Genomic DNA, 13,223 nt, shown 5'->3' with positions numbered 1-13,223 from the left:
TCGGCATATCGTGTCTCGTTTGTTATATCCTAAGAACTCGTAAACTATGGTGTAATCAATACGTGTTCATGCGATGCTCTGTAATAGAGTTGCCCAATGACTTCTCGGATGCATCGATGAAAGAAGAGCAAGTGACGCATGCCATTTTGTAAATAACCCCACACTAATTGTCTATCTTAGTTTAATCCTTCGGAGAAAAATATCATTAATACTACAAATAAACATTGTCAACCTTTTTAACCAGGCCCCAGGATCACGAAACAGACTTAAGTTTAGACTTAGCTAATCACAAATGACGTTATAAAATTTTACGGCATATCTGATTGGCTAAGGTAAAGCTTGAGTCTACGATTGTTTCAAACACTGAGGCAATACATAACATTGTTTTGAGACTGGGACCGTACATAACATGGAATATTCGCTGTGTTGAAATGTTCGTTGTTGTCCTGGTTAAAATGAAACCAAGGATACACAAAAAATGAATTATTATTATAGTTGAATTGTTGTAATAAAGATTAACTCCAGATATTTCTATCTGAGCAATGATTACAATGGTCCAAACCACGAAAGAAAGCATTACGAATACTCCATGTTATGCAGTATGGCCTCCAGAGTAAATAAAATATAAACTCACATGACTGGATGCTTTAAACTATACGTTTAATAACTTGTTTGAAGGGATCTAACGTTTATCACAACATTATAAACATTAGTTTACACGCATTTTATTAACTTCCAAAGTGGTGAAAAAGTGTTAAGGTAGACCGTCCCTTCTGGTTTCCTCTCAAGGATTTCGTTCATCTTTGATAGTTTGATTTTAGGTATACCCTGATCAGAAAAACCGCATAAAAATCATATGTCACCAGGTTATTTTGTCCGGGGTTGCTTAAAGATATGGATTTTAACAAAATTTTGCCAGAAACATCCTTGGTGGAAGGGGAACAGATCTTGTATAAGTTTTGGCTCTGATCCCCCGTGGGCAGGAGGGGCGGGCCCAATAGGGAAATAGAAGTAAATCCTATAAATCGCTACTTGTCCTAGAGTTCTGGATGGATTGTAACCAAATTTGGCCAGAAACATCCTTGGGGGAAGGGGAACAGAACTTGTATAAATTTTGGCTCTGACCCTCCGGGGGCAGGAGGGGCGGGACCCAATAGTGGTAATAGAGGTAAATCCTATAAACCGCTACTTGTCCTAGAGTTCTGCATGGATTGAAACCAAATTTGGCCAGAAACATGCTCGGGGGAAGGGGAACAGAACTTGTATAAATTTTGGCTCTGACCCCCCGGGGTAGGAGGGGCGGGCCCAATAAGGGAAATAGAGTTGAATCCTAAAAATCGCTACTTGTCCTAGAGTTCTGCATGGATTGTAACCAAACTTGGCCACAAATATTCTTAGGGGAAAGGAAACAGAACTTGTATAATTTTTGGCTCTGACCTCCCGTGCCTCTTGTTTATGAGACAAATAATTTGCTCTATGTGATACTGTGTTAAAATTGATTATTTTCCGTTATAGCATCTTTCAAATTATATGTAAAGATTTAACAAAAACTAAAATGAAAATATTTTCCAGCAATTTTATTTCAGTATTTTGTTTGTTCGTTTCCCGATGAAAATCAGTATACCGGTGTCTTACGAAGAGAGCCTATTGAAGCTCGAAACTCAAATGTTTCCTTTCAAAACACCACTAACTTCCGTCGGCATCCATATACTGTGTTAATTTATTTCTATTCTGGAAAAAATAGTTATACAATTATAATGATAACGATCAATCATTTGTTTGATAAATATATAATTACCGGTTGTCACGTCTTTACATTGATACACTTCAAGTAAACACTTGAAAAAGTTATAAACGAAATACTTGCTCTAATGCCGATTTCAGAAGCGAGTTGTAATAGATGGGTAAGGAGAAATAAAATATGTTTGTCGAGATCCGGATAGCGACGTTACAAACGTATGACGTCACAGAAGGGACGGTCTGCGTTAAATCATTTATAAGCTCAATATGGAAAATAACGTCTATATAACTTGAACATCTACGTTACAGCCACATACATACCAGATACCCCTGGGTTGGATTTAGTGCCCCAACATGTCTTGGACCGCCTGTTCCGTTGTCGGCAGACAGGAGAATACATACTTCATTATTTCGTGTGCGATAATCGTCCAGATTGCACGGACCATTCTGACGAGGATGCGTGTGCGAGGTCAAATCGTAAGTGTAGTATTTATTAAAGGTGTGTTTGTTACAAACATGTATTATTAAGTGTGTAGTATTGATATCTTACACAGTACTTTAGTTTGGCCAATGACTGTTCCGAAAGACTTTTAACAAATAGACTGAATGACTGGAAAATAATGCATTTGATCAGCATTACAGGTTATGCAGACAATAAAAGCAAAATAGATCAATGTACATGTATTTGGTGTTAATTAGACATACATGTGTGTTATACATGATGAAACATTAGTTATTGTCCTCCGATATTGTAAAGTATGGACGAAACCTGACGTCACATTGTACGATAATAAATAAATCCGTGTTTGTATATTACGGATATTTCTCCGTTGTTATAACATGTCTAGGGATATTTGAACAGCAGCCAAGCCATTACCCAAATTAAACTACTGTATATACGTAAAATCGTTTATGCAGTACTTCCCAAAGATATTTGAAAGAATCACAAACATTATTATCTTGAATATATGTTGGGTTTATTAAAGTGAATAGTCGGGCAAAGAAAACTAGTCTAAATTCCTTCATTGGCCTTCCAAAAGTTCTCACATATTAATACGACAGTCAAGTTCTGCTTAGTTTCCCAGTTCTGACCATTAAAGTAAAGAAAAGTTGAAAGCATTGAAAGCGAGGCTGCGTGGAAATGTAACCACGGACATAGTGAGCCGGGAGGACGTTTTAGAATTCCCATACTTTAAATTAATTTCTTCGTACGCAGACAGATTTTAACGAGATATTTTATTTTTCCATTTCATAAGAAATTATACTGGACACATTCACACCATTTTTACCGACTTTAGTCATCCTTGCCCGACTGTTCACTTTAAGCGTTTATTAATGTCCTGAAAGCGGGGGATGGCAATTCCACGAATTTGCTTGTAAGTAGCTCATGTATGTTCACATAAATGTGAATATAAAAAAATAAGATCTACCATCTTACTGATTTTTTTGTGGGGTGCCATCTTGTCTTGAATTCCGCACCAGAAACTGACCACAATTGTCATAAAGATCCAATATTGATTACCTCCCCCTGTCAGAAACAGACTTGATAGAATTAAAAAAAAAATCTTATCGTATTTTACATAGAGATTGAACAGTGTTTTGATTCGTTAAAGGTAGGTTTCGCCCAATGAAATATAAAGTTTACGAAATTGAATTTATCCTGTTCATGGATATAATCTTCAGATCATTTTCGATGCATATAGCGAATATGTCAAGCTAGGCAATATGGGTTGCCTAGATTGACCAGGAAAATACTTCTCTAAAAATAGAGCGAAGTCAAGCTCTAAATAGAATTACATGACGTATTTGTTTCCAAAACGAGGCCGCATCAACAAACGAAAGCGTGCAACAAAATGTCAGATAGAAGTGACAGTCTTGCCACGGCATGTTTAGTTAAAAAACAACAACAACTCGATGAATTGTTTATTCCCTGCATGTCTTATAATCTATAACACTTCAAGTTACTGACATACGCTCGCTAGCTTAGTACACTAAACATATATGTAGTTAGTCTGCCGCTGTATGTGCGCTGGCATATGTGTTGAAATTTAACTCACCACGTGCAACACGACCCAACATAATCCGGGCGAGTTCCGCTTGAGATGTGGCTTCTGTCTCTTCTATTGCTACATGCCATCTCTGAGTTTCATTCCCTAGAGATATCCTAGGATGCTACTGATTCCATTCTAATTTCCTACTCTTTGATGCCGATTCTGATAGATGTTTTTTTTCTCACAAGCTTTCGTTCAGCTATTTTGTTTACTTTTAGTGTGTAACAATGCGCATGCGCGAAACTTCGACGACACAATCCATCGCAGCTTCATTTGCATACTATCCTGTCAGCCTGACGATCGTAATAAATCAAGGATGTCCATCAATTTTGTATTCAAGGCACATTTGTTCAATCTGATACGCATTAAGAAATTAAATTGAGGAATTTTTAATTTGTTTTTCACCGTTTCTTCCGTTTATCGGATTTTACAAAATAAATATTTATTTGGTTGGGAGAAACCTACCTTTAAAGGAGATATGAACGCAATTGGATACAGATGTATTTAATGCAGCGCTTTAGCGCTTCATGCAGAATATGTCTGTATCCAATTGCGTCCATACCACCGAAGTGGAGCAAACCACCATATTTGATTTATTTTCAACCGAGGAAAGTTACTGTAGTATAGCCTGTTGGTGGTATGACCGTTGAACTGCTGAATGTTTATCATGTGTGTTTCAGTCTACGAACGCGATATAGACTAAATTCTTTATAGTCCTAACTTCAATTTGATTGTACGGAGGATACACATGTGTTTGCATTGTGTGTGCAGGCCTCTTTTGAATGCAAAGACGGAGGATAAAGAAGATGATACTGTTTTGGATATCTGTAATGTTTTTTTATCTGGAAACATGTACATGATCTGTTAACCTATTCTTCACTTATTTCATTCGATCTAATAACAACTCTTCATTGTTATTTTTAAAAAAAAGATTATCATATGACGCAAAAATCTTACCGAATTGTGAGCTAGAAGTAGTACGATCCTGCACGGTTTGAATTCATATTTCATTACGATTACGTTACTTTAAGCTCCCCTCCCGTTGACTATATAGGAGCATATGTTAACATACATATATTGCCCGACTCACACATTTAACATTTGAAACTATATATATTTAATTGTATACCTAATAAGGAGACTCCGAAACGTTCACCTCTCTGTAAAATCATGTGCCTAAAGGTGGTTTTCCAGAAATCTAATTTTGGCTTGATTCTGCAGTCTCACTTTTATTTGCTTATGACTTTCGGTTGTGAACATTTCCTGTTCTTGATATTACAGCACAACCAGGTAAATGCATATTTTCATGTATAAAGATTTATACTATTAATGTATAAAGAATGATTGGATAATTATAATTGAGACATAAATCTAACTTTACAGAGGGGCCAAGTGCGGTGACTTTCTTATGTAACAATGGGAAATACATATCACTGAATCTGGCGTGTGATTTTTATGCCGATTGTCATGACAACTCGGATGAAACCAATTGCTGTAAGTTTTGATTTTTACTGACGATCACATTTCGTTTGACAACAAGAAATCATCCTTATTTACGTAAAATTAATTATTTTTTAAGCTGTTGAAAGCGGATATTGTGAAATTCATGTTAACCATGATGTGAATGAAATCGGTTAGTTGTAATACACTTGCATAAAAAGAAACAAAGCATCTATCTCAAATGTTCGTTTAAATGACTATACTTCAATTAGGACAAAACAATTGTCCGAAATAGTATGTCCTGTGTGAGATATACAGCATATTGACCTCGACGCGTAAAAAGGAACAAATGTGCTATTTCACAAATTAATTCGCCTTCTATGATCATATAATCATTGGCTGTAACATCGCACAGGTTCACATTTAGAAAATGACAACGAAATGTTCCTACCACAAATGAGAAAAACCGGTTTTACTCTCACTTTCACCAATACATATAATAACCTAAAACCTATCCGAATTGACACTACCCTTAACTGATGTGAGATATGTTTGATATATATATAAGAAATGCGGCTATCCATTTTCCTTAGATATACATCCATGTCTGTCAGGACAATGGACATGTAACTCTGGCCAGTGTATCGCTGACTACCAAGTTTGTGACACTGAGGAAGAATGTGCAGACGGATCGGACGAATGGTCATCCACATGTACTGGTAAAGCGTTTTACGGTCTTCTTACATTGTATTTAAACTCCAATGGTACGGGAATATAGCTGTATTACTGTATAATATTTACATTGTATGCATCGACAAGTGCCTGTGTATTGATGATTCGTTTCATTTTATTGCTCATCACTATATTCATGTAAGTTATACGTTGTTAACAGTGCTATACATAGATTATTTTTCATTAGTATCCTATCGCGTTTATTTTGTCTACACTCCCCTCAATTTTCTGATTACAAGTGTCTTTTCCTATTATATTTACTCTGTCTTAGCCTAGATTACTCTCCTATTTTTACTATTATCCTAAGATTTTTACTCGATGTACTGTATAGTTGTAAATATTCGCTGGGATTTGAATTTCGCTAATTCATTCATCCATATAATTTCGCTAAATTTATTCATCCATATAGTTTCGCTAACTTCATTCATCCATATAATTTTACTTGTTATAGTCTGTCGTAAGAATGACGCGTTCAAAGACTGACTAAGATAAAAAAAGTGAATATTTTACAACCGGGAAATTTCATTTCTCATCATCATTCTGTTATGTTGATTTAACCTAAACTTTCCTTCTATTTCTCATAGTTATCATATTATTTGTATTCTGTATGGACTAACCTCCTATCTCACATGAATATCTTATTATGTTTATTCTATTAGGCTACGCTAAGAAGATAGACAGCGTATGGCAATGTTCTTCCAGTCGACATGTTCCTATTCATAGAACGTGTGATCATATTCCTGATTGTCTTGATGGAAGTGACGAAACGTTCTGTAACCTAGGTAACCCCACGTTTTCCTGCACGACTTATTGTCCTGACAAGCTGTGTCCAGATTCGGCAGTGAGGGTTCATATTGGAACCAACGGTAAGTCAAATTCTACTAGCTTCTTATAATCCCAGCCCCTGCTGATTGTTACGCGAAATTCAAAATTGCTAATGATCCTATTTCGACATGCACATTCAATTTTCAAATTATAAGTATAGGATTTTAAATGCTTATCATCTATGATCTGAAATGAGTTTACATTCACATGAGACGTTATGAAACAAGCGTAAGAAGTTTATTTTATATGTTTGCTAGTCTTGGAGAGCAAACAATAAAACTTCGAGACGAGTTTTATAAAATCTCAAATGAAATATACACAAATTTAAGATACTGGCATAACTATAAAAAAAAAACTTTTACATTTTGATGCATTTTACGTCAAATATATTGTGGATATCCATTAGAGGCGCTATTTTGTCCCGACGTCCTCACTAAAATATCCTTTCATTTTGTACGTAACCTCCAGTTTTCCTGAAATAAACAAATTACGTTGCCCGATATATAAATTTAATTTTAGTCAATTTTCCATACAAACAAAATGGCATCGTTCTGCCATTAGATGCTCCATATATATGCCTTTCCAGGCATTAGATAAAGGGTCGATTTCATTCGTGTGCGGTTTAAGAGCATTCCTGCAACAGCACATTTATCAAAATTCAAATCTAGCTGAAAACAACTTACTTGATTTGTATAACAGTATTTATATTATTAGCTGCAATGTACTTGCGGAAGTATGATGCTTTATAGTTTACTGGTAACTAGGGGATATGTATAATGATTGTCAATTACGTTGTAATACTGTAGCTTTAGAAGGTTAACTGATCCTGCCCGAGTATGGTGGTTGACTTCTTTCGTATACTTATCTTAGATCATATGTCCTTATTGCCATTAGGTTATGAAACTGTCGGCTGCTCCTTCCCAAGTAAGAACGTCACACAGATGTCTTGGCCATTCTCCACCTTTATAAGTACACCACCAGATGATACGAACTGTTATTTTAGAAAGGGACACAATGGTTACATAACTATCAAGCTCGTTGATGATCAGCCTGTACCTATACGGTATAGAAATGAGCATATGTTGGATGTGTTGAGGTACCGCTCACGACAGTGCTACCAACGAGTGCAGATGTGTTTCAACGACTTCAATGGTGCAGTTCCGCAAATCTTTGTTAGTAGTGAATTGGACAGTCTTCAAATGCGCAACATAACATTATGTGGATTTTGTCTAAAATCCGTTGGGTATGCATATTCCGAAACCACGCTAATTCTTGAGATCTTATATGTTATGTGGGGTAAAAAAATTGAAGGAATGATTAAGCAAAACTATCATAACGGTTTTATGAAAATACATATTACCGCATGTCTTTCAGCTCACCTGCGCCAAATGATCGGCAAGAGTATGCCGTAGCCAGGCGTCCGTCATCTGTCGTCTGTCCGTCGTCTGTCTATCAACGTTTCCCTTTATATCGGTACTACATAATGTAGTCACACAGTTGTGCATTGATTGTACCAATATGTGTCCAGAAACGTCCCAGGGGAAGGGAAACACAGTTTGTCTAAATGTTAGCTTTGGAACAAGAGGGTGAATATCAATGCGGGTAACAAAAGGTAAATCCTTTAAGTCGTCACTAGTCATAGAGTTCGAATTCTACATGAATTGTAGCCAATGGACTCTGTACGGTGTTTTTGCTCTTTTTGACCCCCAGATGAAATTTCAAGCTATCATTTTTTGATTAGATTGTTGAATTCCAAATGTCGATTGCATCCCTCATACAACTATACTTGTTGTGTATCGTTACAAATGTAGTTGCCATGGCATTTTGGTAGGTTTTTCCTTTAACCCTTTAACAAACTTTTGATTCCTTCTAAAGATGCATTGTAAGTGCTAGCACATTAACCATTAATCTTGAGTTTGTTCAAAATAGCGATCTATTGTTTCTTATAAACAAGCCTTTGCAAAATAGCCCAATTCATGCATATTTCTGATGGTTACCATAGTAACTAGAAGAATGTAGACTATTATCATAGATGCATGATGGATGTAGCAAATATTTCAAAACTACAGCTTAATTCTGTATGACTGTGTTTGTATAAATAACCAGGGAGGGGAGGGTCCCAAGAGAGTTAGCAGAGGTTAGTTCATTAAAACATTGATCGTACCCACACTTGGCCAGACACATCCTAGGGGAAGGAAAAGAGATTTTGTATACGTATTGGACGGTCCCAATAAAATGAACAAATGTAAGGCTTTTCAAACACTTCTTGTCATAGAGTTCTACATTGATTGTCACCGGATTAGCCGACAGAAACATTCTTAGGGGAAGAGGGAAAGAGTATGTATATATATTGATTCCGAATTAACAAGAGGGGCGGGACCCAATATTGATATTAAATGAAGAGAAAAGAGCGAAACGAAATGTTTACACGGCTAAATAAACCTACCAATACACTTAATTTAACCGCGATTTGGGTAATAAGGAAACGGTGTGGACGACTTTTGCATGCTGATCAATCTTGCCGTGATCTATTGATTGACATCTTGATAATTAGAAAATTCTTTAAATGGTCGAAATTTCGGGTCAAACATGCACAAATCGGCATTTTCATCTAAATTGACAAACCAAAATTCTACACATTAGAAGTTGAAGTAATAATGGACAAAGCAGTATTTTTGGGTTTTAGTAATATCACGAAGAACGACCACAAGACGGTTTTGGTAGTATTTCGGAGGTTTGCAGTAAATTTCCATGGCAGACGAGTATTTCGGACCGCCTCCCTTCAAAGCTATTCTGACCGATAAGATCGACGAGTGGACCATTCACAAATAGGTCGTATTTATGAAAAAAATATGTTTTATTTTATGATATAGTTACTTGAATATATAAAACGTTGTTTAAGTCTTGCAATGATATCCAGATGTTTCTTGGGGATTGCGTGAATTGGGAAATGTATGCTATTTGGGCCGTCTACCCGCACAAAAAAACATGCCATACGACAAGCGCCACCTGGTAGGAGGAATATGTTGTTGGTTTGTTATATCACTATCGTTGGATGTAAGTATTATTCGTTATCTAATATTTGAGATTGCTGTTGTCTATTGTGATTGTTTTTCGTATGCCTACTGCAGTAGACTATCGAGTCTGATCATTACAGCGACTGAATCAAGCGTTAGGCTATTGGATTGAAAACTACTCGTAAACTGACAGTCTAAATTATTGTACAGACTCTGAGACAGGTTCCGTTGGAAAATGATTCCCCTATAATGATTGATTATATGATTATATTGCTATCTACTACTAGGCTAGTATAGTTAAACCATATTTATGTATCCGTTTTCGTCTGCAGTCACAAAAAGCACCGATATTACCGTGGTGAGATCAGAGTAAGATCATAGTTGCACAGGTTTTTGAAATTAAATATAATGAATACCAAACACTCAACCCGCCTCTTCGATATCGAGCATTTCAAATACCATTTTTATTTTTCATGGATTTTTTTTGACATTTTTTTTTTATATTAAAAAAATGTTTTTAAAAAATGTTCTCTAATTTGTCTAAAAATATTGTTTGAGTAGCCAAATTTCTCGGTTCGGTCAACTCCGGAACACACAATTTTTTACTAAATTAATAAGTTTTGGGATTAAATCATATATCTCTCATCATACAGTTGAAATTTTAAAAAAGTTAAGCCATTTTGGTTAGGGTATTGTACATTTAAATATGATTTGCCTTTCATACTTTTTTATGTGTAATAAATAACACCTTGACACATTACTTACTTTGAATACTAGGTAACGTCATCAATATCATATCTGTTTGCTTTACATCTATTCATACATAATAAAGGCTAAATAATAAAACATATAAATTAAACAAAAGTACCAACGTATCAATGAGGTTCATTTCTGTTTCTTATGAACCAACAATTTCGTTAATTGGTTTTCATATCCTACAGCTGTATCAGGTAATCCAATTACAATATATATCATTATATGTTTCGACTTAGGATGTATAGTAGAATTCCTACAGAATGGAAAACATTAATCAACAGTCAGCGCTCGGAAATGGTCTTGAAAATGTCATGTTCGAGAGAAGAAAGAACAAATTTAGAAAGATGGACACCTAACCATCCCCACCTCGAACATTGTTCAGTACAGTAGCATAATTATACATTATGGCATGTGCCATCTGATAGACAATATCTGCTGTGAGCTGCAAAGGGTTTGAAAATGACAGCTGACTTTGAAAGGGTTTGCTTTTAATTAAATACTTCATTCTTTACATGTGTACATAAAAAGTTTTCACCGGGATTGAATAAAGGGAGGTAATTTGCCCATTTGTTCATTTTCTAGCACAATGCTAAATACAATTAAAAGAATAACCAAAATATAGAAATGTATGTAATTGTAACGGATCTCTTGTTTAGCCAGACCGATAAAATAGGATATGAAATAACTTATTTAATTCTAACCCAGAGGTGGAGCAAGGCTTGTGGTAATATGTCGGGACATCTTAACCACTTGGCCACCGCTGCCCAGACTTTTACATGATAGTTATTCTAGGTAATTTAGGCATAATGCTAAATACAATTAAAATAATTGTCAAATTATATAAATGGAATTCTTGTTGAGCCAGACCGATATTGTCTATTATTACCGTTTTTAGGTCATCTGAGACGAAGTCTCAAGTGACAGTCACACGCCATGGTAACTGCCGTACCACTAGACAATTTTACATTTTCTACTTCTCCAAAACTGCAAAAGTGATCTCAAGAAATTTTGCACATACCTTCGAAGACATAAGGCCAATCAAAATTGTGAATTATATGACCCCACCTCCCAGGGGACTGTGGGAGGGGCCAAAAGGGGTAAAAATGACTAAACAATATTCTGCTCCATTCGCAGATGTGGTAGAATCAAATACTTTTCATAAATAGAAAGGTCTCAAAGCCCTCTACAAAAATTGTGAATTATATGACCCTGGGTTCTCTGGTTTTCCATGGGGAGGGGGTGAAGTTTACAAATAGTTTATGTAGGGGAAACACAATTTTTGAGCATTACTTGGTCATTTGTAAAAGGAAATTACTCAAATTAGTCAAATGTTGTCAGAATTATCCCTATGGAATGGCTATTAAATCTTATTAACAAATTTTCCATGAATGACCCCCAGGGGCCATAAAGGCAGGGCCAATAGGGGTCAAATAGGCTAAAGCTTCAAAAATCTTCTGAAATTCTGGAACTGGTAGAATCATTCCATGTATTTAAATCATCATCATATATCTTGATTGTAACATTTGTTTCCGTCTTCTCTACACCGTTGATCAATAACGTTTATTTTTGTGATTGTTTAAACACGTTATACACGGTTATCTCGGTTATCTGTATTGCGTTTATTTGGTCAGTTATTTTCAGCTTTTCAATACCATTTCACACATCCTCATGTTGTATCCCCTGAAGAAAAAATGCACCGATCGATCTCGCTGAAGTTCCATAATGCTAATATGTTCACGTGAATTACATACGCGGCGAGGTATTCAGGAATATTGTCGGTACACACTGCGTTGATGTTGTTAAGGCTGACTGAGCGCTAACAGCGCAACATGGTGGGATATAGTGACTACTGACAGTGAGGTGATGTAATGGAAATGTCAAATAGAGGCGAATAACAGTAGATGTACCTGAATACTATATGACTCTTTCATATGTGGATATGAAGGATAGGGATATTCTACCCGAGGGTCACAAAATTGCCGAGGGTTTTGCAACATTTTCTGATCTCGAGGGTAGGATATCCCTATCCTTCATATCCACTTATGAAAGGGTATTTTTCTTTCATACCTCGAAATTGTATTTCAATTTTACAACTATAATATGCCGCCATTTTGAAATAAATTAGAAGAAATCCACGACTGGAAGTCTATTTTCCATACATGAAAAGTTGCGTGATATTTTCAACACAAATTCCGTTGTTTGCATCTTTTATAGTAAAACCAGTCATATTTGTGAAAAAAAAGTTAAAATTTTACCAAGGAAATCGAAATTTTGTTGACGCCGTGACGTCATGAAGCTTTATTGCATGGGTAGCCATGCAATACAGCCTCAGGCGGCATGAGTGTATTGCCCTAGACCAGCCAGTATTACACCCGTAGGTATGAAAGAAATTACTATATACCTCACCAAATGCACCAGCTGCTTTTAAAAATGATAGACCGAAAACATTGGAGCTCTTACCATCGCTTATCTATCTCCTCAGGGGCAGGTCACTCCTATTCCTGCATTGAGTATCTCTAAACATATAGGTTTAGTAGAAAAAATAGGATTCTATAGCAATTACCTATCGTTATATTACATTTGGATTCTATCAACGGCGGCCATTTTCATACACAAGATGGCTGGCAACAGCCTTTACCAATTAGTAATGTTCATATTTATA

At 35.9% G+C, this 13,223-nt stretch overlaps 1 protein-coding gene across 3 annotated transcripts in view; it reads left to right on the top strand.

Moving 5' to 3' along the window:
* Positions 1 to 13,223, top strand: part of LOC138330346 (G-protein coupled receptor GRL101-like) — an 85,132-nt gene that overhangs the window by 53,455 nt on the left and 18,454 nt on the right. For 2 of the 3 annotated variants that reach the window (XM_069277911.1, XM_069277910.1), the window contains exons 10-14: positions 2,050 to 2,217; positions 5,175 to 5,285; positions 5,825 to 5,950; positions 6,623 to 6,829; positions 7,683 to 8,031. In XM_069277911.1, coding sequence (XP_069134012.1) covers positions 2,050 to 2,217; positions 5,175 to 5,285; positions 5,825 to 5,950; positions 6,623 to 6,829; positions 7,683 to 8,031 — 961 coding nt within the window. The remainder of the gene's footprint in view (positions 1 to 2,049; positions 2,218 to 5,174; positions 5,286 to 5,824; positions 5,951 to 6,622; positions 6,830 to 7,682; positions 8,032 to 13,223) is intronic. The other variant, XM_069277912.1, reaches the window with a different exon arrangement.

Source organism: Argopecten irradians, chromosome 8, assembly GCF_041381155.1.
Source record: "Argopecten irradians isolate NY chromosome 8, Ai_NY, whole genome shotgun sequence".
NCBI classification, from domain to species: domain Eukaryota; kingdom Metazoa; phylum Mollusca; class Bivalvia; order Pectinida; family Pectinidae; genus Argopecten; species Argopecten irradians.
This window is presented reverse-complemented; position numbering and strand designations above follow the sequence as displayed.